The sequence below is a fragment of the Lagopus leucura genome, unplaced genomic scaffold (assembly GCF_019238085.1).
Source record: "Lagopus leucura isolate 7727_CA_CO unplaced genomic scaffold, USGS_WTPT01 Super-Scaffold_100026, whole genome shotgun sequence".
Classification (NCBI taxonomy): Eukaryota; Metazoa; Chordata; class Aves; order Galliformes; family Phasianidae; genus Lagopus; species Lagopus leucura.
In genome coordinates this window covers 3,844,160-3,869,883 of record NW_024962277.1, presented here as the reverse complement: position 1 = coordinate 3,869,883, position 25,724 = coordinate 3,844,160, and the positions used below count along the sequence as shown (strand labels likewise).

At 35.3% G+C, this 25,724-nt stretch overlaps 1 protein-coding gene across 1 annotated transcript in view; it reads left to right on the top strand.

Annotated features, from left to right (window-relative positions):
- Positions 1-24,155, top strand: part of CACNA2D3 (calcium voltage-gated channel auxiliary subunit alpha2delta 3) — a 395,935-nt gene extending 371,780 nt beyond the window's left edge. Inside the window, exons 34-38 of the mRNA XM_042880325.1 lie at positions 1,497-1,552; positions 5,160-5,271; positions 22,061-22,173; positions 22,973-23,055; positions 23,923-24,155. Coding sequence (XP_042736259.1) covers positions 1,497-1,552; positions 5,160-5,271; positions 22,061-22,173; positions 22,973-23,055; positions 23,923-24,015 — 457 coding nt within the window. The 3' untranslated portion in view covers positions 24,016-24,155. The remainder of the gene's footprint in view (positions 1-1,496; positions 1,553-5,159; positions 5,272-22,060; positions 22,174-22,972; positions 23,056-23,922) is intronic.
- Positions 24,156-25,724: the final 1,569 nt, after the last annotated feature.

Below are 25,724 nucleotides of genomic sequence, written 5' to 3'. Positions count from 1 at the left end.
TTGTCATTTATGTATACTGTATTATTTTTATTTTATTATTTTCAATTTGGTAGTAGTTCTACATTTTTTCAGTCCAATTTAACACTGTTAAAATCTGAAAAAATCCCAGCTATATGAAGGTGCAGTTGCACTTCTATTGCATTGTTCATGGTTGTCACTTCTATCTGTATGTCTTTGCTTAGTAAGCCTAGCATATTGCAATATACAAACCAAATTTATTATTGCAGTTAAATTGAACGGTGAATGTTGTGTTTAACACGAGTGTCTGGTTGTAATGCTGCTTGGGCAGGCTGTTGTGAGTACAGCAAACTGTTCGAGTGATTCATTGCGGAGTTCATCATCTCCTAAATTTTTGTAAGATGGACCCTTTACAGCATATGCCAGATAAGGCATACTCTGTAGACTGTATTCAATTTCCACCTTGTCTAATTCTTCTAACAATTGAAGTTAATATAAAATGAGCATTGCCCTTAGGAAAGTTTGTCAGTGAATTCACAGAGAAATACTGTATGAAGAGGAAGCCTATAAATTTATTGAATTTGTTTTACAGTGTTTATCAGAGAGCAAGCTTGCAGATCGAACTAATTTTATCTCCCTTGAAATAGAATTAATCTTTTTTCTTGTAGTCAGTTTTTTGTTTTTTTTTTTTAATTGCAAATTATATGAACTTCCTAGAGAATTTGGATTAAAAGGTAAGGAAAATCAACTGGGTGGCTATTGCTGGAGGGCAGAGATTGATCTTAATAGCAGTGCTCAAAGTAAATATCTGGAAAATAAATCGTGTTAAAATACGACTTTGATGCAAACCATAATAACTTCAAAAAATTAAGGAACTTTCTGTGGTTAGAAATGTTGTCGTTTCATGTTCCTATGATAAACTGGATATTGGTTTTACGTTCCACACTTACAGTAACTGATAGATATGTTTCAGTCCATTCTTCAGAGCAAATCGAAGTATATTTTAGTGGGGAAAATGCATTCATTACGTGTCTATTCAGAGCTGGTTAGATACCAGTTAATTAGTCTTTGCTGCTCCTAGAAATAAAATAATTTTTATTATTTTAAATCCTGAAGTAATTGTGGGAATTATTTTATTTGTTCTCCTTGTGGTAGTGAGGGTAGTTATCAATCTCATGAGATTTTACTGGAGAGTCAAAATGCATTACATGGTGAAGGGGAGCTTTCAGTAATGTTCACCAATAAAAATACTGTGTGCTGCCATGCACTAAGAGCTTATATGGGCACCAGATAAGAATAAGAATGTAGTTCAGCAATAGGGAAATCTATGATTTATTAATAGGGTTTATTTTGGAATAAATTCCTGGTGGTAAGATACAACAGAAGCAGAAGCTGATAACCCCAGACTTATGTTAGCCAAATGAATTTCAGTTCTGCATTAGCTTCTATTTAAAGTGGGATTAACGGTATCGAACTGCAGTCAATTTAGTGTACTGAAAACATTCCTTGGGATAATTTGAAAAATCTAATTTCTTTAGGTTCCTTGTGGAGTTTAATCTATGCAGTTGGTGGCACTCGGATCTAACAGCAAAAGGTAAGCGTGAATTCTGTTTTACTTTATTTTTAAATTTAAATGTACATTAAAAATTTTGATTAAATAGTAGACTTCTGAATAAATGAGTTTGCCTTTTGTTTCAGCATTCTCTTCTCTTTTAATATTTCCTAAAAAAAAAAAGGAGAACTGAGATCTTCTAAGAATAACCAGAGTGCTCATGTACTCTAAGAATGCAGTGTGCTGCTATAAAGGAAAAGTTAAAATAGTAGAGAATGGAATAGTAGATTTTCTTTTTCCTCTAAAATATTTCTCTTCATTCTAAGACAATCTATGACTTAAACAGTTACACTGCCTTTTTCTTCTTAATACTGTGTTTCTTCTGGAGGTGATATAACATGTATGGGGTGATTGTTCTTCAAAATGCCATTTCAACGTAATTCCAAAGGAAAATGATAATCTCAATATAATATCGCATGGAAATAAATTTTAAATGTTAAGATACTAAATTTTATGCTTTTACTTTTAAACAATACAAGCTAAAAATATATTTTGTTTTATTTTACTGTTCAAAATTATTCTGAAATAACAATGAAATTTTAAGAATCCCTAAGAACACTAAGTTTTGAATTTCAGTTATCTCATATTTTCACAGATTTTTTAATGACATTTTAGAAGTGCTGCTCAGAATTAAAGAGCTAATTTGCATCAGTGCTAGTCAATGGGCTATTTCAGAAGCCGATTGTGTAGCACAGCATTTATTGGTACAATGATTTTAAGTGATTTTTTCAGCCTCAGCTTTGCAGTTTTCTATACTTCTCAGCAAAGCAGAGATCAAACGTGTTGCTTTATATTTTAATTCCTATTTGTATTAGTATTAGGTTGTTTTTATGCCAAAGTAAGATCCTGGCTGAAAGTAGAGCATTGGGAAAATTGAACAGCCTGATGCCCTAGAGCATTCCAGTGTCCTCTATCAGTAAGCAACTGGGCAGTGTAGCAGTAAATGGCAGAGCACTTGTCAGCTTCAACCTGATGTACGTACTGAGCAGAGAGAAAAGAAGGCTGATATGGATATCTGCTGGAGATGAAAGTTTCTAAGCATCAGCTTAGAGCAGCATTTCCCGTACTGATGGAAACTGTGTATTTTTATTGCAACACTGCAGCCAATTTTTCTGTTGTGTGAACAATGAGCTTAGTGTAAACTGAATGCACATAGAGAAACAGATCTCCATGAGAACCAGCTGTTTCATTATCAGCAGTTTCTATATGGGTCATCTGAAAACCACAACTCACTTTCCAGTGATGTCCCTAACCATGATGAAAATGGATGACTGTGTAGGACAGCGGGATTTGCTGTGCTAGTCCCAGGAAAGGCAAATCTGTTCCTATATTTGAAGAAGAATGGCGAGTGTGCCAGCCATCACTCTTACTGTTTGTAGAACAGCACAAAGCAGCCTGAGTAGGGAATAGTTACTTTCTTTGGTGTTTTTTTCAAGTGTACCTTACATGTGTGCCTTAATATATCCCATCATGAATTATCCAATAACACTTGAATTGTGTGGTAGGGGAAATATCCTCTAAGGGCAGCATCCCTCCTCATCTCTTTAAAATAAATGTCTGTTTTGGTTTTTACACACACTAACTACAAAAGGCAGCAATTAATAACTAGCAACTTTTTATTTCCTGAGGACATCACTTTATGTCACTTTAAATCAGCAGAGTGATTGAAGGATTTTCATTCAAGTTTTAGTTGAAAGTGAATTTTTTGCTACACAATTCCTGTGCTCCATTTCTTTGATGAGTAAGGGTATCCAAAATACCCTCTCATCACACTCACTGGAATATCATGGTTTTATGGCACTGCTTGGCCAGATCAAATGTGATTAGGCAGTAGTGGTAGTTTGGAAATCAACGAGTATGAGCAAAGTGAAAGCAAAGGAGATTTTACAGACAAAATTTAGCAGGCAAGAAAAACATGTACTTAGGTTTGTTCTTCTGTAGATGCTACATTGCCACTATGAGTTGTAAGAGTATGACTTCAAACCATGAAAATAAAACCAACGAACTCACAGATTCAGTTATTTTTACTTAATGGTGCTTAATAAAGCACAGCAAAATTTCAAGTCTTTTAATGGGGAAATTGCTTCCTGTAATGATTTTGATATTAAATGCTGTCATGACATGTTGAAATCCTAGACCTTCCCCACACATGTAAATTTATGAAGCCACGGTAGGAAGAATATTCTTGCATGTGGTCTTGTAATGTTAATCATACTTGTAAATGTGAGAGAAGAATCTGATGTCCTGAATCTTGAGCAACTTCACCATCTTCTGGACTCTTAAGAGCCTGAGAGGCTGCTTTTGGCAGCCTCCATTACAAGACCCTTGTATTGATGTAAATGAGGGCAAACACAAACTTACAGGTGAGATAAATTTCAGTCATTCTTAGCAACAGGCAAGGAGAAAAGAAGAGAGAGAAGGTTCAGTGGAGCTATTCAGATAAATTTTAAGAACATTCTAAGTTATTAAAGTGGTTGATGTCCATAATGGAAGCATCAGAAACAACAAAATTTTCTTCACAAATTTTATACCATTCTTGAGGTACTCTTTGGGTGAATATTTATTCTAATTAAATACGTTTCAGAAACAGACATGATTGCAAATGCAGTTTGGTTCATTCCACTGTCAGTGTGTAATAAATACACCACTGGCTCTGAAACAGATTGTCTTGAAAGGAAGATCTGTGGAGTCCAAGAGTCTGTTTAGTGTAATCTATTTTTGTCATCCTTGGTCTTGTTTTCTCACTTAGCAATTAGTTTAAGATATGCTTAACATTTGTGCTGATGTGCAAGTGTATCTCTGTGTTAAGGAAGAATGAAGGGGTGTAGAGGAAAAGGAAGGAATGAGGGAAAGACATTGTCCAACAGATGCATCAGCATGAGAGTCAGAAGAGCTGCCTGAAGTTCCCAGCCCTGCTGCTGTCCTGTCATTTGACCTTGAACACTCACATTTTCTTGTGCCTTCATTTCCCCACCTTTAAGGTATAAATAATGTCCCCTTCTTGACCCTTGTGCTAGTGAAAATTGTCACGGTGTTTTTATGATTACAAATTTGGGAAGCAGATTACAGGCATTAGTTCTAGACAAGGTAATGCTTCTGTCCTCTACCCACAGAGTTATTTTTACTACTGAAACTCTTTAAAGATTTCCAAGTCTTAACTCAAAAAAAGTATTTTTGGCTTCAGTAAAATCTATCAAAATTTAGTTATCAAATACATGGAAGCACCCATACTTAATGAGCTAGTGATGCACAACATCACTGAAATAAAAACAACAGCAACTCCGTCCTGATTCCATGGAGAAAGAATAAGTAATTGTCTGTAAATATAAACAAGTTTGGCAAAGGCTAAACCATGGATAACTACTTTAATGGTTATATGTTAGAAAATTACATTCCATTGATGGATTTCTTTTTTTCCTTCATTTGAAAAAATAGTGTTATGCACTGCCTAGGAAATCTCACAGGGTGGCAGAAGCTGAGTAACATTTCCATTCTCTGTGCTCTGTAATACAGCTTCTCATCTTGTTCAGAATTCTGTCTGCTGTTCTTCCCATGTTAACATCAAGAATTGTTTTTGCTGTGCCTATAGCGCAGAGGTTGAAACAAACCCTAGAGCCCTGTGATACTGAATATCCAGCTTTTGTTTCCGAACGCACTATAAAGGAGACCACGGGGAATATTGCTTGCGATGACTGTTTCAAGTAAGCCCTTTTGATTTTTTTTTTATACAATTTTGTGGCAAAGCAGTAAAACTGAATTATTGAAGGTTATGTTGAAGAACGTACAAGTCTGTATGTTTTATCTTAGATAACGACCACTGTCTCTTATTCCACGGGTCATTTACAAGTTTAATACTCTGAAATTAAAGCAGTGCCTATTATTTTCTTTTTTTAAAAAATGTAAAACCAGTAGAAACTTTTGTTAATTTCAAAGAATACTGAAGTCTTCTCCTGGGAATGGGCAGCACTCTAAGGGAAAATTTTGCGAAGATTTGGCTACAGAGAAGTTAGTACTGTTAGCGCTTCTACAGAGGAATGGAACTCTGCTGGGTAGGTTACAAATTCCCCTGTGCTATGGTGAGATCTGGTTGTTTTACTTGCATGCCAAATGTTTCCTGCTTAGAACTGTTAGGCTGAAAAGAGTGGGAGAAGATTAAACCTATCCTTCAAACTTTCAGTGCTAGGAAGCTGAGTTAGTAGTTACACATCTCTCATGTCAGTGCTGTAACCTTGTCAGTTCTGCTGGTGATACTGTAAAGTTGCCCGTCATAGGGTTAAAAGAAGAGAATGACTTTCTTCCTTCATTCCGAAAATGTCTCTTTTGTATTTCAAGCCTTCGTACAACAACATTTGTACTGCAGTTATGCTGCACCCTAATTGGAGAATTGTGTAGGTAGTGAACATGAATATTGTTTATGCAAATTTCTGTATTTCAATGAGTCTCTTTTAATTAGATTTCCTTTTTGCTGAGAGGTCATAATCACAATGGAGATACATTGCAATAATTTGTCTAACAATATAAATGTCAAGAATGTGTAAATCAAACAAAACTTGTTACAGCTGTCCCCTTCTGGAATAAATCAATGTGGAGATAGAAAAAAAGGTGAAAACATCTTTTTGAAGTTAATAGGATTGGCTGCTAAATTTTCTCCTCAATGCATTCACTATTTTTAGAATAGAAAATAAGAGTAAGTGCACTGGAGATATCATTCAAGCACTGATATAAACTTTTTATTTGCTGTTGACCAACTTTTAATTATATGGAAATTATTAAAATCTTGGTGAATAATTGTTTTTACATGATAGCTTTGTAGGATAGAAATACAAAAGTTCTTCGTAAGTCAATCCGAGGGAACACTTTAAGTGTCTAAGTGTTCAGTTCCACTGACTGAAAAGAACAAACACAACAAAATCAAGCTATGGCTTTTCCACTTGACAAGTGAAATACAATGTACATTGCACTGCTTTGGGTGCTTGATGCCAGCTCTGTAGAGTTCAAGCAGTTCCGTGCTCATTTAGCAGAATAGTACTGAAAAGCTGTGTAACAATTATCTTGTGCTTAAATATTGCAAATAGGCACGTTTCTATAAAAGAAAATTAATCTAACAGGGCCAGGTTTTCTCAGAGGAATGCAGATTTCAGTCTGTCTTCTTAGGTAACTTCAGGTCAAAGGAAATAACTTTCAAAAATAACACAATTCTGCAATGCTTGGACAGCAATGAGTTGGAAACTGCGTTGAGTGAAAATTATAGTATTTCAAAAATAATGCGCTAAGATCTTTTTCATAGAAAAACATGTTGTGTTCCGCAGTGAAACAAAAAAAAAGAAAGAAAAGAAAACCCTGTAAGTTACAAACTGATCTCAAGGCACGCGTTATTCTTCTCCACAAGTAATGGCAAAACCTAAAGAAATAATCCAGAAGAACTGTTAGATTCTCATGGGAAAGTTCTTCATTATACCATTTACCCACTGTCATTAATAATCTACAAATTGCATCTAAGATTGCAGACTACATTAGATTCCAAATATTTTTGTTATAACCCCAGACACTTTCCCGCAGAACAGCTAAGGAATTTGACCCAAAGTCCTTTGTAGACCTACATCTTCTGACCCAGTTTTCTGTTTCGTGGTCTCAGTATCAATAAATATTTTTACTAGCAAGTGTATTGCTTAACACTTGTAATTTAAGAATGATGAGCTCAATCACTCAAAATTAGGGTTCAGCCTTATATTCAGTGAGATGTGAACTGATGCTTTGCTCCGTGATCACATCTGAACAATGTCTGTTGTGTATGTGGGGCTCAAATCACCTCCCTTTGAGACAGTGGAGTATTTTTATGTGCCCACCTTGGATTTCTGTTACAGTTTAATCTATTTGTAATGTATTGCCAACATTTATTAGAATTAGAAGAAGGGGTATGTAGATATTTAGCTGAACATTCATCCATGCTAATATTGTAGGATAACCACTTCCTCTCAAGAACACTTCGTAAAAAGTCCGTATACTGTGAACTGGTTTTCAGCTAGAACTTGTACAGTACTCTGCTGCAATTTTTGTCATAGGTTACTTATTCAAGTCACTATCTTTCCTATAGTGTCAAGCACAAGAGAGCCCTTGTCTGAAAAAGGAAAATAAAGATAGTTCTAGAGCAGAAATAAAAATGATGACTGTTGTTAATTGAAATCGTAGAGTGTTACTTAGATAAGACATCTTGGAGTACAAATACTGTGCTATTGCTAACAAAGTCAAAGCCATCATTAAGAGGGTCATGTGCTGAGAGCCAAGGTCTCAGTTTAACTCAAAACTGAATTTGCTATTACTGGTCTTGGAATACTCAGCGCTTCACAGTGCTTAATCAAAGGGAAACAGTAACCAGCTGTAGTTAGGAAAACTAAGCCTTGCTCTTATAAATACTCTAACTTTTAATGATGGATGCTTAAACTTAAAGTACCTTCACAAATAAATCACACTCCATGGTTTATGCTAATTACTTCATAAATGGCTGGATTACCTTCGCAAGTCATCACTCAAAACTTATTCTCAAAACTTATTCTAGAAATGGAAATGCACCTATAGACTGAAATGGGCTTGAGTCAGGCACTGAGCGTATAAAGATATATAAAGTATACTCTCTACATGTAAACTTATCTCTTCCTTGCAAAAAAATAAATGCTACTTTGAGATAATTTGCAGTGTTTAAACTGATTTTCAAAAATATAGGTTTTATTAAGAAAGCAGGAACCTAAAAGAAAATAAGAATTAACGTAAGAATGTCATTAGGGTCAGGGTTTGGCTATCCAACCCCATAATTTTTTGTTATTCAATATCTTGGCAATTATTAAATTAATCTGTTATTTAAAGAACAATCAAAAATAAGTCAACCCACATTTTCTATGTGCTGTCAACAAAAGAGAAAAAAAAATGGGATTTTTTAAAAATATGAATTGCTTTCATATTTTCCAGTAAGCTAATCCCTTTATAGCAAAAAAAAAAGAAAGAAAGGAAAAGAAAAAGCAAAAAGAAAAGAAAAATAAACAGAAATGGAAAAGGAAAGAGAGAAAGAAAGAGAGAAAGAAGAAAAGAAAGAGAAAAAGAAAGGCAGTATATCAGAAAAGTGAGATGATGGACTGATAAATGTTCCATGGCAGCTTTAATTGCTAAAGAGTCAGAAATACATTTTGGCTAAAGTAGCATCTCAGTGCTTTTGCAGTTTTATGAGGTATTGCTTCAGTATGTTAGCCAACTTTTAATGCAAGTACGTCAACTAAAGTTCTCCAGCAATTCTCACTAGATACATGACCAGTTTTTGCTTTCTGCAGCTCTTTTCATTACAGAGTTTAATTGCTGATATTCAAGACCACTAAGAATTATGATTTTTATTATAAATTAGCAAGGATTATTGTTTATCTGACCAAAATCAGTTACCTAACGTTTTTAATGTATCGACATCAATTTTTAGAACAAACAGAAAAAAAAGTTTTTTCTAATTGCAAATCTAATTTTTGGAGAATTCCAATATTTTCATTTAGTTTCAATTGGGAAAGCACCATTAATTGTATTGTTAACTCATGAATGTAGATATAAATATTCTTTTGTAGGTCCAGCAACTTACTAAATAAAATAATCAATTAATGCATTAAGTATGGGTATTAGAATTGCAAGGAGTCATTTGAGTTCAAGCTTGCCGAATTTGCATGCACAATCCTAGAAGTTATGAATGTATAAATCAGACAGCAGTCCCACAGTCAAATGTTTTAAAATCTGCCCTACTAACCTCTCATGTTCTTGTGTGATGACATGCTGGACTTGAATGCTGATCAAAAATCTGGCCTTACTACCAGTGACCCAAAAGGCAAGTGCCCTTCTGTTTGAACTGAAGTACTTACAGCTCCACTAGGTCAATACCATAAACGCAAATAAATGTTTTGCTTTTTTTTTCCAATTGATTTTTTTCCAATTGATTGTTTGCACATTAACTTAAGACATAAAATAGAAATAAAAGCAAAAATCAGAGAGGTATATCCTCAGTATAGAAACAAGGAAATATACAGCTACAGTCATCCTAACCTGAAGAAAGACTTCTGCACTAGTTTTATTTATGCAGGATGAAATATGAGTGTTCCCTTTACTTTGCTGTATATCACATGCAAATTAACTGTTAGATTCATAGGAATTGCCTAATTAATTAAACACTGGCCTAGGTATTGCAGTTTCACTGAGCATTGTGTTCTGTTCATTGTCAATAAAAAGAGGTCAGTCATGATGGAATTGTTGATCAGGATGATGCTAAACCCTTTGTGTGAATGTCAAGTGGGAAATTTAAGATTTGTCCACTGACAATTTATTTGGCATTTATTTGGCAGTAAAAGATAAATAACAATACAAATTAGATTCAGATTGTTTAAGGCATGAGTGTATTAGTGACAGGAATGGAGCAATCTGTAGACATTAAAATGGTAATGGTTTTTAAAAACCGCTTAATCTTGAGCTATGCCATCATTTGCTAAAATGTTTCTGCATTTGTTCCTCAGTAGAAGCTTGCCAAACTGCTGTACTTGATCGTGTTTAAAATGTGTAAATAAATATGCAGTTCAATTTCCCATGAAATAAATAATCATTTGCCTTTTCAGATGTAGCTAGTTTACTTCTAAACAAATCAGCTTGCCACATAAAACAAGCAAAGCATCAAGGGCCTATTTCTTCTCATTTGGAGCTTTATATACATACATCAGAATACTCCTGCAGATTTCCTGGAGTAGTTTGGGCAGTAAATTATAATCAGTCTTCTCGAAGACATTTTATGTTGTATTCATTTTACCGTATCCATCTTATATGACCCTGAAGGAAAGCAAATGTTCTCTGTATTTCACTATACTTTATGTTTAGACTGTATGTTTTTATATGGCTGTTTTTCTGTAACCATGCCAAGTATGCATGATACCATGCACATAAATGGTTTTGACCTATGCCCGTTTGGAGTCAAAGGTGTGCTGTAGTTAAACTGACCATGGCAATGGTGGACAGATCTTAATCTCTGAGTTTTGTTTAGATGTTTGTTGAAGTCAAGGAGCATCTACAAAGAAATGTCAATGTTTCACATACCTCAGTTGTTGAAGTCTCAAGTGCACCTCCGAAAATGGGACCTTCCAGACTTGCAGAATATTCATGTGTTAAGAGGTCTCTGCAGCAACATCAGCTTTTGAAGAACCCTGTAGTAACCAAAACCCTCAAAATTTAAGAGACCCCCAAAGACTTTGTTCTTTGTTTTTTGTTTTGTTTTTTTTTTTTTTGCTTTCTTTGTGAAAAGTATCAAATTATGCAATCTAGACTGGTAGAATTCTTTATTAAAGGTCTTTATACTTAGTGTAAAATCCTATATCATGTTACCAACATGTCAACAATCGTATGTTGTGTAAGTTCCTCTTCACTCCAAAAGCAACACTGATTACACTGTTTGGCATCCAGGTGCAATTTAATGATAATCCAGGTGTAATTTAATTCAAATTAATGTGAAACGTTTTCATTGGAGAACTTCATAGCACTGGCCACGTGGTCCATCTGTAAGTACTTTAAAACCCTGGAGATGGATGGGGTGACTTCTAGCAATCCCATCCATTGATGTTCTCATTAGTATCAATGTCTTTTTTTTTCCCCTGACAAGTAGGATGAGATGTGCTTCACCTCTTAGCTCTTCAGTTCCATACTTATATCTTCCAAATAGCCCACAGTTGAACTGCTTGAGATGTTTACATATAAAACTTATGCGTGGGAAGGTGGTGATCTCCACTGTTCGGTATTCATAGTTAAGCTCAGTAGTGCTATAAAATGTAAATATTACCACTGCTTAAAAGTAATAATTTTACACTTTAAACAAGCAGTAATATATATTAAACAAATGATAGATAGAAGCTGACACAGTGAAAGGATGCTTTGTAATGACAGGAGATTTAAAAGGTTGTATGAATGTCATAATATATTCAGCCGAGTAGTAATATACATATCAAAGATGATTTGGAAGAGGAAAACTTATTAAAATTGGAAAACACTGCTGTGAAAGCCAGGTACACCTGTGAAGAATTGCTAACATTAGGAAACTCATATCAGTTTGTAATGTATTTACAATATAACACAGCTTGATTGATGAAAAATGATACAAACGTGGCTTAGGTATCTTTACATTTAACACTTCTCTTTATAGTGAACTTTGGAGTTTAATAGATCATGAATCTAGGAGACCATGAATCTAGTAGACCACGAATCTTAGTAATTCCATACAAGAGAACACTTATACATTTCCTTAAATAATACAGAATTTTAAATTTCCTTAAATAATACATATGTGGAGATGATGACAGATACTGCATATAATTCTTTCAGATGTGGTCATCCCGGTCATTGCTTCATATCTATACAAGCAACATTGTTGTAAAGCACACTGTGGAAACATCCAATGAGCATTTTAGTTCTAGATTTTATTACATTTTTTTGAATGAAAATCCTGGTCATCTTTGCTATTTGTACTTCAGCTTTTACATCAGGGCAGTCCTGGAGAATGCCAGCTTGATTTCTGCTAGATGAAATTAAATCAAAATTTTAATGTATATTACCACTAATGGTTGCTTTGTTCAGGCAACAAGAAAAGCAAATTTGAAATACACCCCTACAGTGTAAACAAGGTAGATGTTAGTTCTTTATTACTGCAGGGATAGCCAGTACTCATCGAAGTTGTATTTTTCTCATGCATGTGATCTTATTATTTATATATTCTTTACAAATCTTTTCTCAGAATTTCTCTCTTCTGTATGTTTATATACAAGTAGAAATGATCAATAAACAAAAATTTTAAATACTCATGAAGAAAATACTATTCAACTGACATTGCTGTTATTACATTCTGTATTTCTAGAATTCAATTCTCCCAGTAGCTAAACATCATGGCATTGAGGCAGGTGGTTTATTTATACTGGAAAAATAGTCTTCAGTATAAATTGCTTCTTTGCAGCTTGGTAGTGTATTCTAGACATAAAGCTGTGGAAAAGAATAGTTAGCACACATGCAATACAACAGTGACTTTTGCAATATTGTAATACTTATGAGCCTTCATAAGTCACAGGAAATCAACTAAGTTTTCAATCTTTATATTCGGAATTCAGCTTAGACGTTATCTAACATTTTAAAATATCTGAGATGTTTCTTAGTACAAACCACAGCTACTTGAATATGGCTCAAAAGCCCTACTAAAAAACACACATTGCCTAACACAGAAATTATATTATCTCATCTTCTCGCTGACTGTCAAAAAGCAATACCTGAGTTATAAGAACCCTCTGATATGATTTGTTTTATGCCCATTGTTTTAAATAGTTATCCCAAAATCGGGTACCCACTTTGCCTCTGGATTCACTGTTGTGCCACACCCTCAAAAGTGAGCTCAGATTTACCAGACATCAGCTTTGACTAATATTTAAAGTCTGTAGAAATTCTGAGCTTGATATCTTTGCAAAAGATTTGCAGTTCACTTTAATCCTAGTGATCTGAAATTCTATATTATCACACACTGTCACAAATGTGGGCAGCTGGAATAGAAGGCTGAGGGATGTTGTCAAATTCATTGTTATATAAAGTCCTTTTGTAAAAATTCTATGCATTCAAAACTTGTGAAGGTTTGCGAAGTTTCTAGTGTGGGGTTGGTAAAATACTATTTTTCAAGCTGTAGTTATTTATGAGAAACCATTTCCTGATAATGTGAGATGAATGGCCTTTCTGGAGTTTCCTGTCTGAAAAGGCTGACAGTTGGACTAGATGAACTTAGTGGTCTTTTTCAACTTTAGTGATCCTGTGGTTCTATGAAACAGAGTAGAAACCAACGATGCAACAACTTTCTGGTGTTCTAAGCCTCCAGCAACAGTGAGGATGATACTGTTCATTTTCCTTCTTCATTCTGAACTTTGCTTTGATTAGGTGTGTTTATAGTGACACCAAGTTGTTCTCAAGTCAGTAAGGCTATATGTAGTAGTAGCAATATTTTAGCTTGGGCTCAGGTTACAGGAGCTTATCTGTCTCTTTTTATATGATAGAATGACTAGGTCTTTTTTTTTTTTTTTTTTTTTTTTTTTTTTTTTTTTTTCATACAGTTTAACTGCTCTCAGAAATGTTATTATTGGCATACACATTATTTTTTATAAATTGCATTAAAGATGTTCCAGTCTCTAACACCATTTATTTTTGGTGGAAAAAAAAAAGCAACAACAACAAAAAACAAGTAGCCCAATGTGTGAGTGTGATATAAACATTTCATTCATTCATTTAAAAAATATGATAAGTGAGAGAAATGTGGGTTGAAAATGTGGCCAGCATCCTGGAAAGCACATGATAGTAGTTGGGCACATATCTGCATTTCAGTTGAATGGTTAAAGTTTGTTCCAGGCCATTAGGGTTGAACATTTGCAACCAATAGTTATGTGAGTAACAGATATTTGAGTGCAGAATGCACAACATTTTCCATTTACTCTACCCTGGTGCTAGTATGTTTTTTCTTTCTCTAAAAAAATAGGAATGATCAAATTTGACATATATGAAATGTAATCCCAAAGTAACAACTAATCTTGATCCAAAACATACAAACTTCTGTAGTGCTGGTCTGTGCTGAAAAAAATACACTGAAAGGCCTGGAGGGAAATGGCTGAATTTACAGAGATGCTCAAGCTCCCATTTGGGGCTGAGTTGAATACCAGGGAAATTCAGAATATTTTTTCAAGTCTTTGTGAATGCATTTAGGTTGCCAATTTGAAAATATTGCCCTAATTGTTTTCAGTTCAAACAATCATAGTGAAATTCTTCCAGACTTTGTAGGCTTCTTCTTCTTGGCCAAAACAACTGCTAGCTAAAATATCTTTTTTACTACCTCCTAAAAATGATTGATATGATTGTGTATTGGCAAGAAATATATGCTAACACAACAATGGGATTTTATTCCAATCATAACTTGACTGTAAGTCCCACAGTCATCACTGTGACATTAAGCAATAATATTAGAATTCTTGCCATCATTACAGAAAAATAATTAAAAAAAGAAGAAAAACATACATAAAGGATTTTTTTCCCTTGAATCAGGCTGTTAAAGCTCACTATCATGAAATTGCATATGAATCCAAACAGCCATTTAAATGTTTATAGGATTAAAATCCTACCTAAGCCATATGTTTATTGCGATCATGTACTTGACTCCTAGTGTCTGTCATCATAAGCATGGGCATAATAGCAGCATATTTTTGTAAAATGATTTTTAAAAATTGAAGTTGATTGTAAAATATGCCATATAGATCAATAATTTTAGATCTGAAGGTATGTGGCCTAAAACAAAGCACAACAGTGCAGTATTTCTATGATAAAACAAATTAAGTTTTCACTGGAAACATGCAGTACTGTATTTAAATAAACTGAATTGTGTTTAATGTTATTGGCATACTCAAATTATCTCCAAATTTCAAAGAAACATTCCATACTGCAGAATAAGGGGAATATACATTTTCTACTTTTTTGTTTCCTCAAACATGGTCTTGTCCAGTATCATTATAGTTCTCTGTTCCTTGTCATTCATTTTGTTCCCTTAAGCATTTTTCAGTATTTGTCGTCTGAAGAGCAAAAGTGAAAACTGATCTGAAAATCAGGGATTGCTGAATGCTACTCAAGAGATTTATTATCTCTTAGTCATTGAAGCAAGTCCTGTAGCAGTGTCCCTGGCCATGAAATAATGGCAGCATGGTTCTAAGCAGGAAATGAAAAATAGTTCAGCCAGTGATGGCATTTGGGATTCCAGTAGACAAAGAAATAGATTGGCTGTCCTGCTTGGAAATACAGAGACTAAGCCAGTTTAGAGTGATATTGATTTCCTTTAATAGTGGATGTTACAGTCAAACAGTGGAGAGTGAACAAACATTAAGCTAGCTTAGCTGAAAAAGACATTTCAAATTTCAAACCTTACCTTTGCCTGTTATGGGTGCACTTATGTTAGGAAAATGTTTCTGGTTGAAGCCGGCCTAAGAGAGAAGATGCTAAGCCTGTGGTATGCAGAACTTTGTAATTCAGGTGGTCATGAAGCAATGTCCTGCCTTAAGCACTTAAGATGGCAGTAAGTGGCTTACTGAAGAGCCTGAATTTCAGGTTGGCTAGAGAACGTCTTCTTACTTAAAGATGAGTTGTTCTGTAATCCCTTTCACCCAGCTCTGAACATCTCCCTCCTTTCCAAGTCAGTTTGTCTCTAAGTTGCCTTACTAATACTTTGCCACCTGAAGGATTCAGTCTCAAGAAAAAATAGGATAAGAAAGAAGCACTTGGTGTGGAAAGAGGCTTGTGCAGCAAGGGTGGTGTTCACTCAGTCCCTACTCCACTACCTTGAGTGTATTTTCTAGTTATTCCTCTCTAAAGAAGAAAGTAACTCTTATATGAAGAAATATAGTTGCAGTTTATGAAATGAGTTGATCAAATAAATAAAAAAACAATAACAAAAAAACCACATTTTTTTTAAGAAACAATATTATATGTAATAAATATAACTGTATGAAATTTCTCATACGTACAAGCAAAAGGAAGAGATTCAAATGTGAAAGAAAATCAGGTTTTAATACACTTTTCTCGATGTTTCAGAACAAGTGCTGTGGTCTGCATTTTGCTTTAGGCATCACATTTCACCAAGTTCAGCTTGTTCTTCTTTATAGGGTCACTATTTTGCCATTAAAGAGGGAGGAAGACAGAAAGGCAAGGATAATCAGATCACCAAAGCCAAGTTCCTGGTCTGAATTATCCCTGAATTGTTTGTGCGTCTGCACGTACACTGTTCAGATTGGAGACAATTAGTGTTCTAACATAGGCACCTAAGTCACACAAGCACTCAGCACGACTGCTCTCCAAGTTGTGTATTATCAGTTCTTCTATGACGCTTCAAAAATTCCAGGCCATCTTAAGAAATTATAACTCACTTCTTAAAAGCATGCTTTATCATGCCTTCATATGTGCAACTATCGCAAATATAATTATGAATGAATTCCAACTTCTTGTATTTCATTCAAGGAGTAGATTAATATATACTTTCATACTTGAAAAATAAATTACTATTTTGAGGTAAAACATGGAGCTAATGCTTGGGGGGAGAGCAGTGGATGTAGCCTACCTTGATTTCAGCAAGGCATTTGATACTGTCCCCCATGACATCCTTATAACAAAGCTGAGGAAGTGTGGGATAGATGAGTGGACAGTGAGGTGGGTTGAGAACTGGCTGACTGGCAGAGCACAGGGGGTCGTTGTTGGCAGTGCAGAGTCCGGTTGGAGGCCTGTAACCAGCGGTGTTCCTCAGGGGTCGGTGCTGGGTCCGGTCTTGTTCAACATCTTCATCAGTGACCTTGATGAGGGAATAGTGGCCACCCTCAGCAAGTTTGCTGATGATACGAAGTTGGGAGGATTGGCTGACACGCCTGAAGGCTGTGCTGCCATTCAGCGAGACCTGGAAAGGCTAGGCAAAAAAAAACTGGATGAGGTTTAACAAAAGCAAGTGTAGAGTCTTGCATCTGGGGAGGAATAATTCCATGCACCAGTACAGGTTGGGGGATGAGCTGCTGGAGGGGAGCTCTGCAGAGAGGGACCTGGGTGTCCTGGTGGACGACAGGTTGGCCATGAGCCAGCAGTGTGCCCTTGTGGCCAAGAGGGCCAATGGCATCCTGGGGTGCATTAAAAAGAGTGTGGCCAGCAGGTCGAGGGAGGTGATCCTCCCCCTCTACTCTGCCCTGGTGAGACCTCATCTGGAGTACTGCGTCCAGTTCTGGGCTCCTCAGTACAAAAAAGACAGGGATCTCTTGGAAAGAGTCCAGTGGAGGGCCACAAAGATGGTGAAGGGCCTGGAGCATCTCTGCTATGAAGAAAGGCTGAGTGAACTGGGTCTGTTTAGCCTTGAGAAAAGAAGACTGAGAGGGGACATGATCCAGGTCTATAAATATCTAAGGTGTGAGGGGCAGAATGGCGAGGCTGGACTCTTTTCAGTGGTGAGTGGAGACAGGACAAGGGGAAACAGCCAGAAACTGCAGCATAGGAAGTTCCGCACAAATGTGCGCAAGAACTTCTTTACAGTGAGGTGACGGAGCACTGGAACAGGCTGCCCAGGGAGGTGGTGGAGTCTCCTTCTCTGGAGATGTTCAAGACCTGCCTGGATGCCGACCTGTGCGACCTGCTGTAGGGAACCTGCTTTGGCAGGGGGGTTGGACTCGATGATCTCTGGAGGTCCCTTCCAACCCCTACAATTCTGTGATTCTAATTTTATTTTCCAATTCATTTTGTATGATATTTGTGCAGATGCTCTATATGGACTGATACAGAAATAAGTTAGAAAGGAAAAGATAAAATGTGTGCAAATGTGGAAAGTGTTTTCTAATGCTCTGACTTAAAATTCAGACTTTCTTGCAAGCTTCCTCTCTACTCTTAGTTTTTCTTCATTAATAAGATATTTTGGTATGAATAGGGTTTTTTCCCTACTCCATTCAGGTATCAAATTTCTTTGTTCCTTACCTTCCCCTTGAAAGCAAAGAGAAGAAGCTGCTTATATTTGAGCCTATTTTGAAACTCTGTACTGGCACTTCAAATAAACGAAGCCAGTTCCTCAGTGAATGAAAGGTGGAGTAAAAATTATTAGTAAGGTTCTTATTGACTCAGCGTGGCTTCAACATAACAGGAACCACAACAGCTAATTAGATTTCATATACGGAGACTTATGCAAGGTTTTTGCTATGCAGTGACTGTCCAACGATGATACTGTTGTAAAGGAAAAAGGCTCACACCAAAAGATTTACTTAACTTAAAAAGAGCTTTACTCTTTAAACAAAACATTCTCCATAAACATTAAATATAGGCATTAAACATAGACTTCCTTTTATTTAACGCAGCAATAAAGTTCAAGAGGAGTCCTTAGCCTATTACTGATTGTTTACTCCCATATTAACAGAGACACAAAGGACAATTTCAGCCAGCAGGTGTTCAGAAATGCTTATTATAATATTAACAGACTCACAGTGGAACTTACTGAAAGGACAAAACCCCTTTCATTACTTTGTCAGTAGCTTTATTTTCCACTGCAGTCATGGAGGCTGTACACAGTGACATATTTTAGTGGAATATTTCAGTATTTAAAAGAAAGATTTTTTTCTGACTGTGTATACATTATACACATATACATACACATTTTCCGTGAATGTTCAGTTCCTGGGACTTGCTGGCATGTTCATTCTCTCAAAATGAGTTTCAAATATGCAAGTGCATGTCAGCATGGAAGCTGAATGTTGAAAACCAAAAGCTGCTGGGAGGATGGTGGGCATGGAAGCAGTGTCATGTGAATTATCCAAATAGTTACAAAGCAACTGAAGAGTCTAATGATTGGAAGGAACTTCTTTGCCCATGATCTAGTGAGGGTAATATCTCGTGTCTGTGAAATGATCTTAAATTAGAGCAGCTGAAAGAAGTATCTGAAAGAAGTATAATTTGCTCATGCACACTCTATTACTAGAAAAGAAAACTAAATTAGACTTTGTTTTTTCCTAATTAGTTGCTCAACTCAATCTCTGCCTTCAGTCCTCTGTCTTCACTTGGTGATATCTGAATCCTTTGCCAGTGACCTCACAGTCAATGACTGGTGAGGACATGCACTTGGCTACACAACTTCATTGAAAGATTAGATTTGATAGTTGTGAAAGGGAAAAACATTCATTTACTTCTTGTGAAAGTTAAAGTTTTCTTTTGAATTTGTCTCTAGCATGGTCAAGGAGATGTTCCAGAAAAAATATTTATTTAGATTTTATTATGTGCTGTGGAAAAAAAATATTTGTGAGCCAAAAGTTTCATATTTTTATAGTTCTTTAGATGACAATCACATGTTCTTTGGCAGTTACCAAAAATGTCTGTAAAGGGCTATAGATACATATAATACGCAAAAAATATGTATGAAAAATATAATAGACCATAGATTTGTAAAAATATCCAATATTTGGTAAAATGAACCAGTGTAAATCGTAGATATCTATCTTTTACAATTTCAATTAGAAAGGTTTATTTTTTTTTTCTTAACCTGATAAATTTAATCCTTGCAGTTTAATTTTTAATTTCTATAAATCCATACATATACACCCAAATTAATGTTTCTAGCAAAATTTTCTGTAGATTATAATTCCTACTAACCTTTATAGCTTCTGACCATTTTGTCAGGGAACCCATGTAGTAACCTACTCAGCATCATAATTCTGTAGTGAAAATTTTCTTCTGAATCACAGTGCTTTCTTCTTTTCATTCCAGCTTGGTGAACTGATAGAAACATCAATATCCTTTTTATTTTTTCTCCTCATTTGTGTGGAAGATGTACCCTATACTGTACAAGTCTTATGCCACCCTCGTCATGTGAGTGAAAGAAAAAATGAAATGCCAAATGGGGAATGTCTATCCCGTCTATTAAATGGCAGCATTCAGGCTAGCTGTATAGTGCACACTTTCTGACATGCTTCAGTGTTTAACTGAGGGCCACAAATGGAGTTGTTAGAAAAGGTCTTTGAGCCAGTCACACATTTGGTACAACAGAATAGTAGTTACTCCTGAGTTCTCAAAGAGGAGTGAATCATTTAGAAGTTAATTGTGATGACTCTTTATGTCTTTCATCTCCTTTTCTGAGCTAGTTTAAAAGATTCAATAAATATTATAAATATTATAAATATTTCTAAATGCACAATGTTCAAATAGAACCAGATTGGGAATAAAATCAAATTAGTTTTCTTTGTTGTTTTTTTTTTTTTTTTTTTTCCTGTCTTTAGAGGTTTCACTTATTCATAATAGTTTTGAGAAATTCATTCAGTACAATTCAGAGGTTGTTCCCTGTTAAGAATTTTCCCTCCTTTCCTTTTATTGGCCCCATTTCTCCCACACACAAATCCACAGAACCACAGATGCTCCATTACAATGATGTCAGTCTTGCTACATGCTCCAGCTGTTTCGTAGGTGCATTTATAAAGTTCAACCTTTTACGTATGCCATAAATGTATATTTCATGTATAAACATAAAGCTAACACACTGCAGATCACTCTAAGTGTAATTTTAATGGAGGTTTAGTAAGTTTAAAAAATACTGAGAAGTGTTTAATCTTTCTGTTGGCAACATTTTTATAGCAGGTTTTCCAATTTTTTTTTTTCTTTCTGGAGCTAAGTTCAAATATTCCCCACCCCTTCCACAATTTCATTTTATGTGATTTTTGGAAGATGCAGGCAGTTATTTTAGTGAGACAATACGTATTTTACATAACAATATCTGAGGAAAAATGTTTCTCTCCACATCATCTTGGTCCTCAAACCCTCAGTCAAGATTCTATGCATTTAGCAGTATACCACACTGAAAAACACCTAGTTCCTGGAACATTCAGATTTCACAGATTCTTGAGTATTGGCAGAAATTGTAAATACTGCATATAAATTCTGATCAAAAGTTTTAAGAAATTATTAAAAATTGTCTCTGAACATTAAAGCTTTTTTTTTTTTTTTCTCCTTGTGTTCTGAATTTCAAAGAAACGTTTAAACAGTGCCTCTTTGGCCCTTCAACCATCCTCTTTTCTCTTTGTGAGTGCTGAAGAATTCAGCTCATTGCAGCTATGTGGACCATTAAACTGTGCCCACAGGTTCCTTCCCTGGTCTCCCCTGGGTGCTTTCCTTCTTACAACCAGTATCTTTATTTCTCTCTCTCTCCCTTTCAGTTGCATACTTTTTCTTAATTTGATTGTAGTCCTGAGTTATCACCATATTTGTACCATATAATTGGCATTATTCTAAAATAAATCTCCCCACTTATAAAGATTTTGAGGTTTAATCTCTGTTTTATTGGCCTAGAAATAAAATGAGTCTCAGGAGGCCAGATGAAAGCTGTTTCAACAATTCATGTTGCTTCATGCCATGCAAGATGCAGAGTGAATAAAGCCCCTGACGTGATTCTAGAGGTGATAAGTGGGACTTGGAGCTATTACCATCTGGTTGCAGAAGAGCCTGCTTTATTTTTGCTGATTGGTTTCATGTGTACTTGATAATTCCAGATCATAAATACATAGCTAGTTTTTAATTATGGAGAAAAGATTCAGTATCGAAGGAAAGAAAAAGAAGATAAGTTCCTTGGCTATTCAGCTATGTTCCAATTCCAGGTATTAGGCATTAACACAGCATCAGAATTAACCTGTCTGTTCCATTCCACCTGTGTACCAGCCATTATGTGCATCTCAAAATGCGTGAGTATATTCCATCAGCTGAGCAAAGCATTGCCCAAGACTCTTTTCTTCTACAAGGTTTAGAGATTTAGTACAATATGTGAAGTCAATGAGATTTGTGACTGTAACACAGTATTATTGACAGGCTCAAAATACCTTAATAACACTTGTTGCTAAGAAATATTGAAAATATTACCATTAATTATTTTTTTTTAATTTGCAGGTCCTTTGTAATCCAGCAAATCCCGAGCAGCAATCTCTTTATGGTGGTAGTAGATAACGAATGCTTCTGTGATTCTGTCCCACCAATTACCATGGCGCCTATAGAAATAAGATATATCCTTTTATTTGCATAGTTGTCAAGAAAAGATTCAAGATGTAAACACTGAAAATGTTCTTCTTACATAAAGTGACTTAAGAACTTCAAAGAATGCATCACAGCTGGGGCTGGTTGAAATTAAGCCAGCTGAGAATGCATTCTTACTTACTTTCAAGGAGAATTCACATGTTTAGATATTTAGGACAGCCAGTAAAATTTAAGCAAATACACTTATATGCATTTTTTAAGTATCAGAAGGTCATAGTCTCTATTTTTAGGCAGTGGGACTTCATTCACTTTATGAACTAAGTACGTAAGTTCCTTCTGAGAGTAGAAATCCTGGTATTAGAACTTCTGAAATCTCTGATTGTATAAGCATTTTAAGACTAGGCTGGAGCATTGAAACCATTTCAGAATCCTGCTTTCCAAATGTATAAAAAATTAACAAACTGAAGATAGCAATTGATTTTTAGCTGTCATACTTTTTATTCTGTGCTGTTCTGTGTACTTCAGGATTTGTTTTTTCTAATGAGTTGGAATTTATCAAAAGCAGTGTGCTTTTATTACAGACGTTATTTAAAGACAGATTAATAGTGTTAGTGCAAATGATACTGTCTGAACAATGGACTGCTGAGGAGAAAGCCATAGAATTACATTATTATTCTTGTGTTGACCACACACCTCACCTTGGATCTTTGAATGAAAGAAAAATGTGAGGAGTTGAAAGATTTTCCCTGCGTGCATTTCAAAGCACTCAAATGAACTCAGGATATTTAAATGCAACGTTCAGAAGATTTCTCCTTAATTACATCGTACATAATGAATCCCTTAAGTGTGAACGTTTAAAATCTCAGAAGATAAGAAGACGCCCAGAATCTTGCCATGGATTTCACCCTGAAGTAAGTTTCTACTTTTTTATTATTATTATTTTAGTCTCTAGTAGAAGTTGTATTCCTTTTAAAAAAAGGCAAATAGGAAAGCTGTCTTATAACATGAAATACTCATCAGAAAATATTTGGAGTACTCAGAACACTTTACTAAAGGAAGCAAGTGGTATTGTAAGCGTAGAAAAAATTTTTAGTACTCCTGTAGACAGTGTTTTGTCTTGTTACTTTTGTAGACTGTTTTATGTCATGTAATAGAATGTGGTAGACATGAGCACAGATTGGTAGCCAGGAATATGGCAGCTAATTTTGCCTGAGCACTCATTGCAGGATTCCTCATTAGAGATGGCTGGGAACCTTAGTTAGTGTTAGTTAATTAGTGTTTTCTATTTCGGAAACTAACTCCACAATATCAGGTGTGATGGAATATTCATCATATTTACACATAGTATTTCTTGGGACAGGTCACTACACTACATTTACCACCTTGTGTTCTCCATAGCACTGATGGACAGTAAGGAGATCTGATAGACAACAGGACACAATTACAGTGATTTCTGCAGTAGATGAGACACCTGTTTTACACAAAAGTAATTTTTAGTGCCTCTGGTTCTGTAATGGAATGTAGAATGAGACCTAAAATGTTGCATGGAGGACACTGTATGATTCTTGTTGATCCTGGTTGCTTTTAGTCTGCAGCTAACTTGCTGAAATGAAAATGATACTTGTGTTATTTTTTGAGTATATTTATTTCACGGTTTTTGTGGTTTGTATCAATCATCTTCTGCTTATGCAGTTTCATAAATTCTCATATATCATAATTGGAAGTCTTGGCTTGTATTTATTTTTTTTTTTTCTTTTCTTTTCTTTTTTCCTCTTCAGGAAAATGCAAGAGAATGTGGTGGTGTCCCAGGTCTTAGTGCTAAGCCTCCTTTTGTTATTCTTCCTCTGCTATTGACAATTTTCTCAAGGTGACATTGACTGATGTGTTCAATTGGCATGCTAATACATGGATAAACTGTGAACTGGGAAATGGTGCAACATAGAGGATATGAAATATAGTCAGAGCATCAGCATTTCATGATTTTAAACTGTAGGTGATATAAATTCTTAAAGATGTGTTGAAAAAAAAAAAAGATTTATCTTTTTACTTTGCTAGTCATGCAGATGTGAATTTGGCATATGGTAGTTATGATTCATCAAAAAAGGACTTGGTAGATAGAGATGATCATTGCTTTGTCCCATTGAAAATAATTTAAAATGGTGTACTTTTTCAATAAAGTATATTAAAATCACAGTTTCAGAGTGCATTTTAACTCCAATAATACATTTGTTCAATTAATTGATAATGGGAAGGGAATAAACTAAGCCAAATATGTTTTTCTTATGCTCTTAGCCTCTTTCTGAAAAGATAACAAAAAGAAAATGTGGAGTTAGCTTTTATAATAAGGCAGAATAGCTTTTATTAAGTCAAGGAAACACATGTGCATATATGAAGCTGAGCAGGTAATAGACTGTGTTGATTTATAGTGAAGTTTTGCTTTCTGGAAATAGCTATAAAATATCTTAGTCACATTTTAGAGAGTGAGCCAAAGCCCGATTAAAGCCTTTTCCCTAACTTGGGCAAGCTTTACATCAGATCATTTGATTTGGTTACATATGGCAAAATTAAATACTTTCATCTGTTACAATTTGTAATGTGTATAAAAGGATGATACTGTTCTGTTAGTATTCTGCCTTACAGAGAGCGAGTCAGCTAGGACTTGCTGGAAATTCATAAGCAGAGAAAGCTTGACTTGCAACGCATCTGTGTCAGCAGAAATTGTTATGGCTTTCGCTGAGAATCCATTGAGGCTTAGCCTCACTGGGCAAAGACCAATCTTTCTTAATTCTTGGCCTTATGTTCTTCCACATAAGGGAAATAAGAAGATAAAGGAAACAAGTTCTTGCTGTCTTTAAAAGCTCTGCACAAAGACTGCTATTTATCCTACCCATTGTAAAATGAATTTTTTCTTGCTGTTGGTAGTAATGTCCCTATTACGGATGTGTTTGTTGAAGATCTTGATCTTTGAGATATGTTAATCTCTGGTTTATGTTTGGATTTTTATCTGAGGTAGAGCTCTGTCAAGAGAATAGCCCTGCTCAGCCATCAGCTTCTAACAGTGCATTGCATTAGATACAAAATAAAATGATGCTGTTCTAAATCTGATCTAGAAAACTGCAGTTTCCTAACTGGAAGTAAGAATGCTTTTAACATTAAGCTATGTATTCTAGGTGAGAGCAGGGGACAAATGTTGCTGGGAGAGAGACTTTATCTTAAACATGACCACGCTGCTAGTAGGAGGAAGACTAGTAAAAGAGAATTTCCACTGAATGCTTTAATGGGTTCAAATACACTGGTACTTCCCTCTGGGTTCTGTTACTGATCTGCAAAGATCAAGGCATTCTCTACACTCGAATTGACACAGATATTGTGCAGATATTTGTTGTGTTTTTTTATCATCTTCCATTATTCTCTCAAAAATTAATCTCAGTACTTTATTAATAGTATTCCAGTTTCTGATCTTCCTTCTGAGTTTCCAGAATGCACGATGCTACATCTTTCTAATGTTTTTGTATGTCTGATCCTTGTTTTTTCTCAGCGCAAGTGAAATGGGTAATGCTTATATAGGTGGTTATTCCTT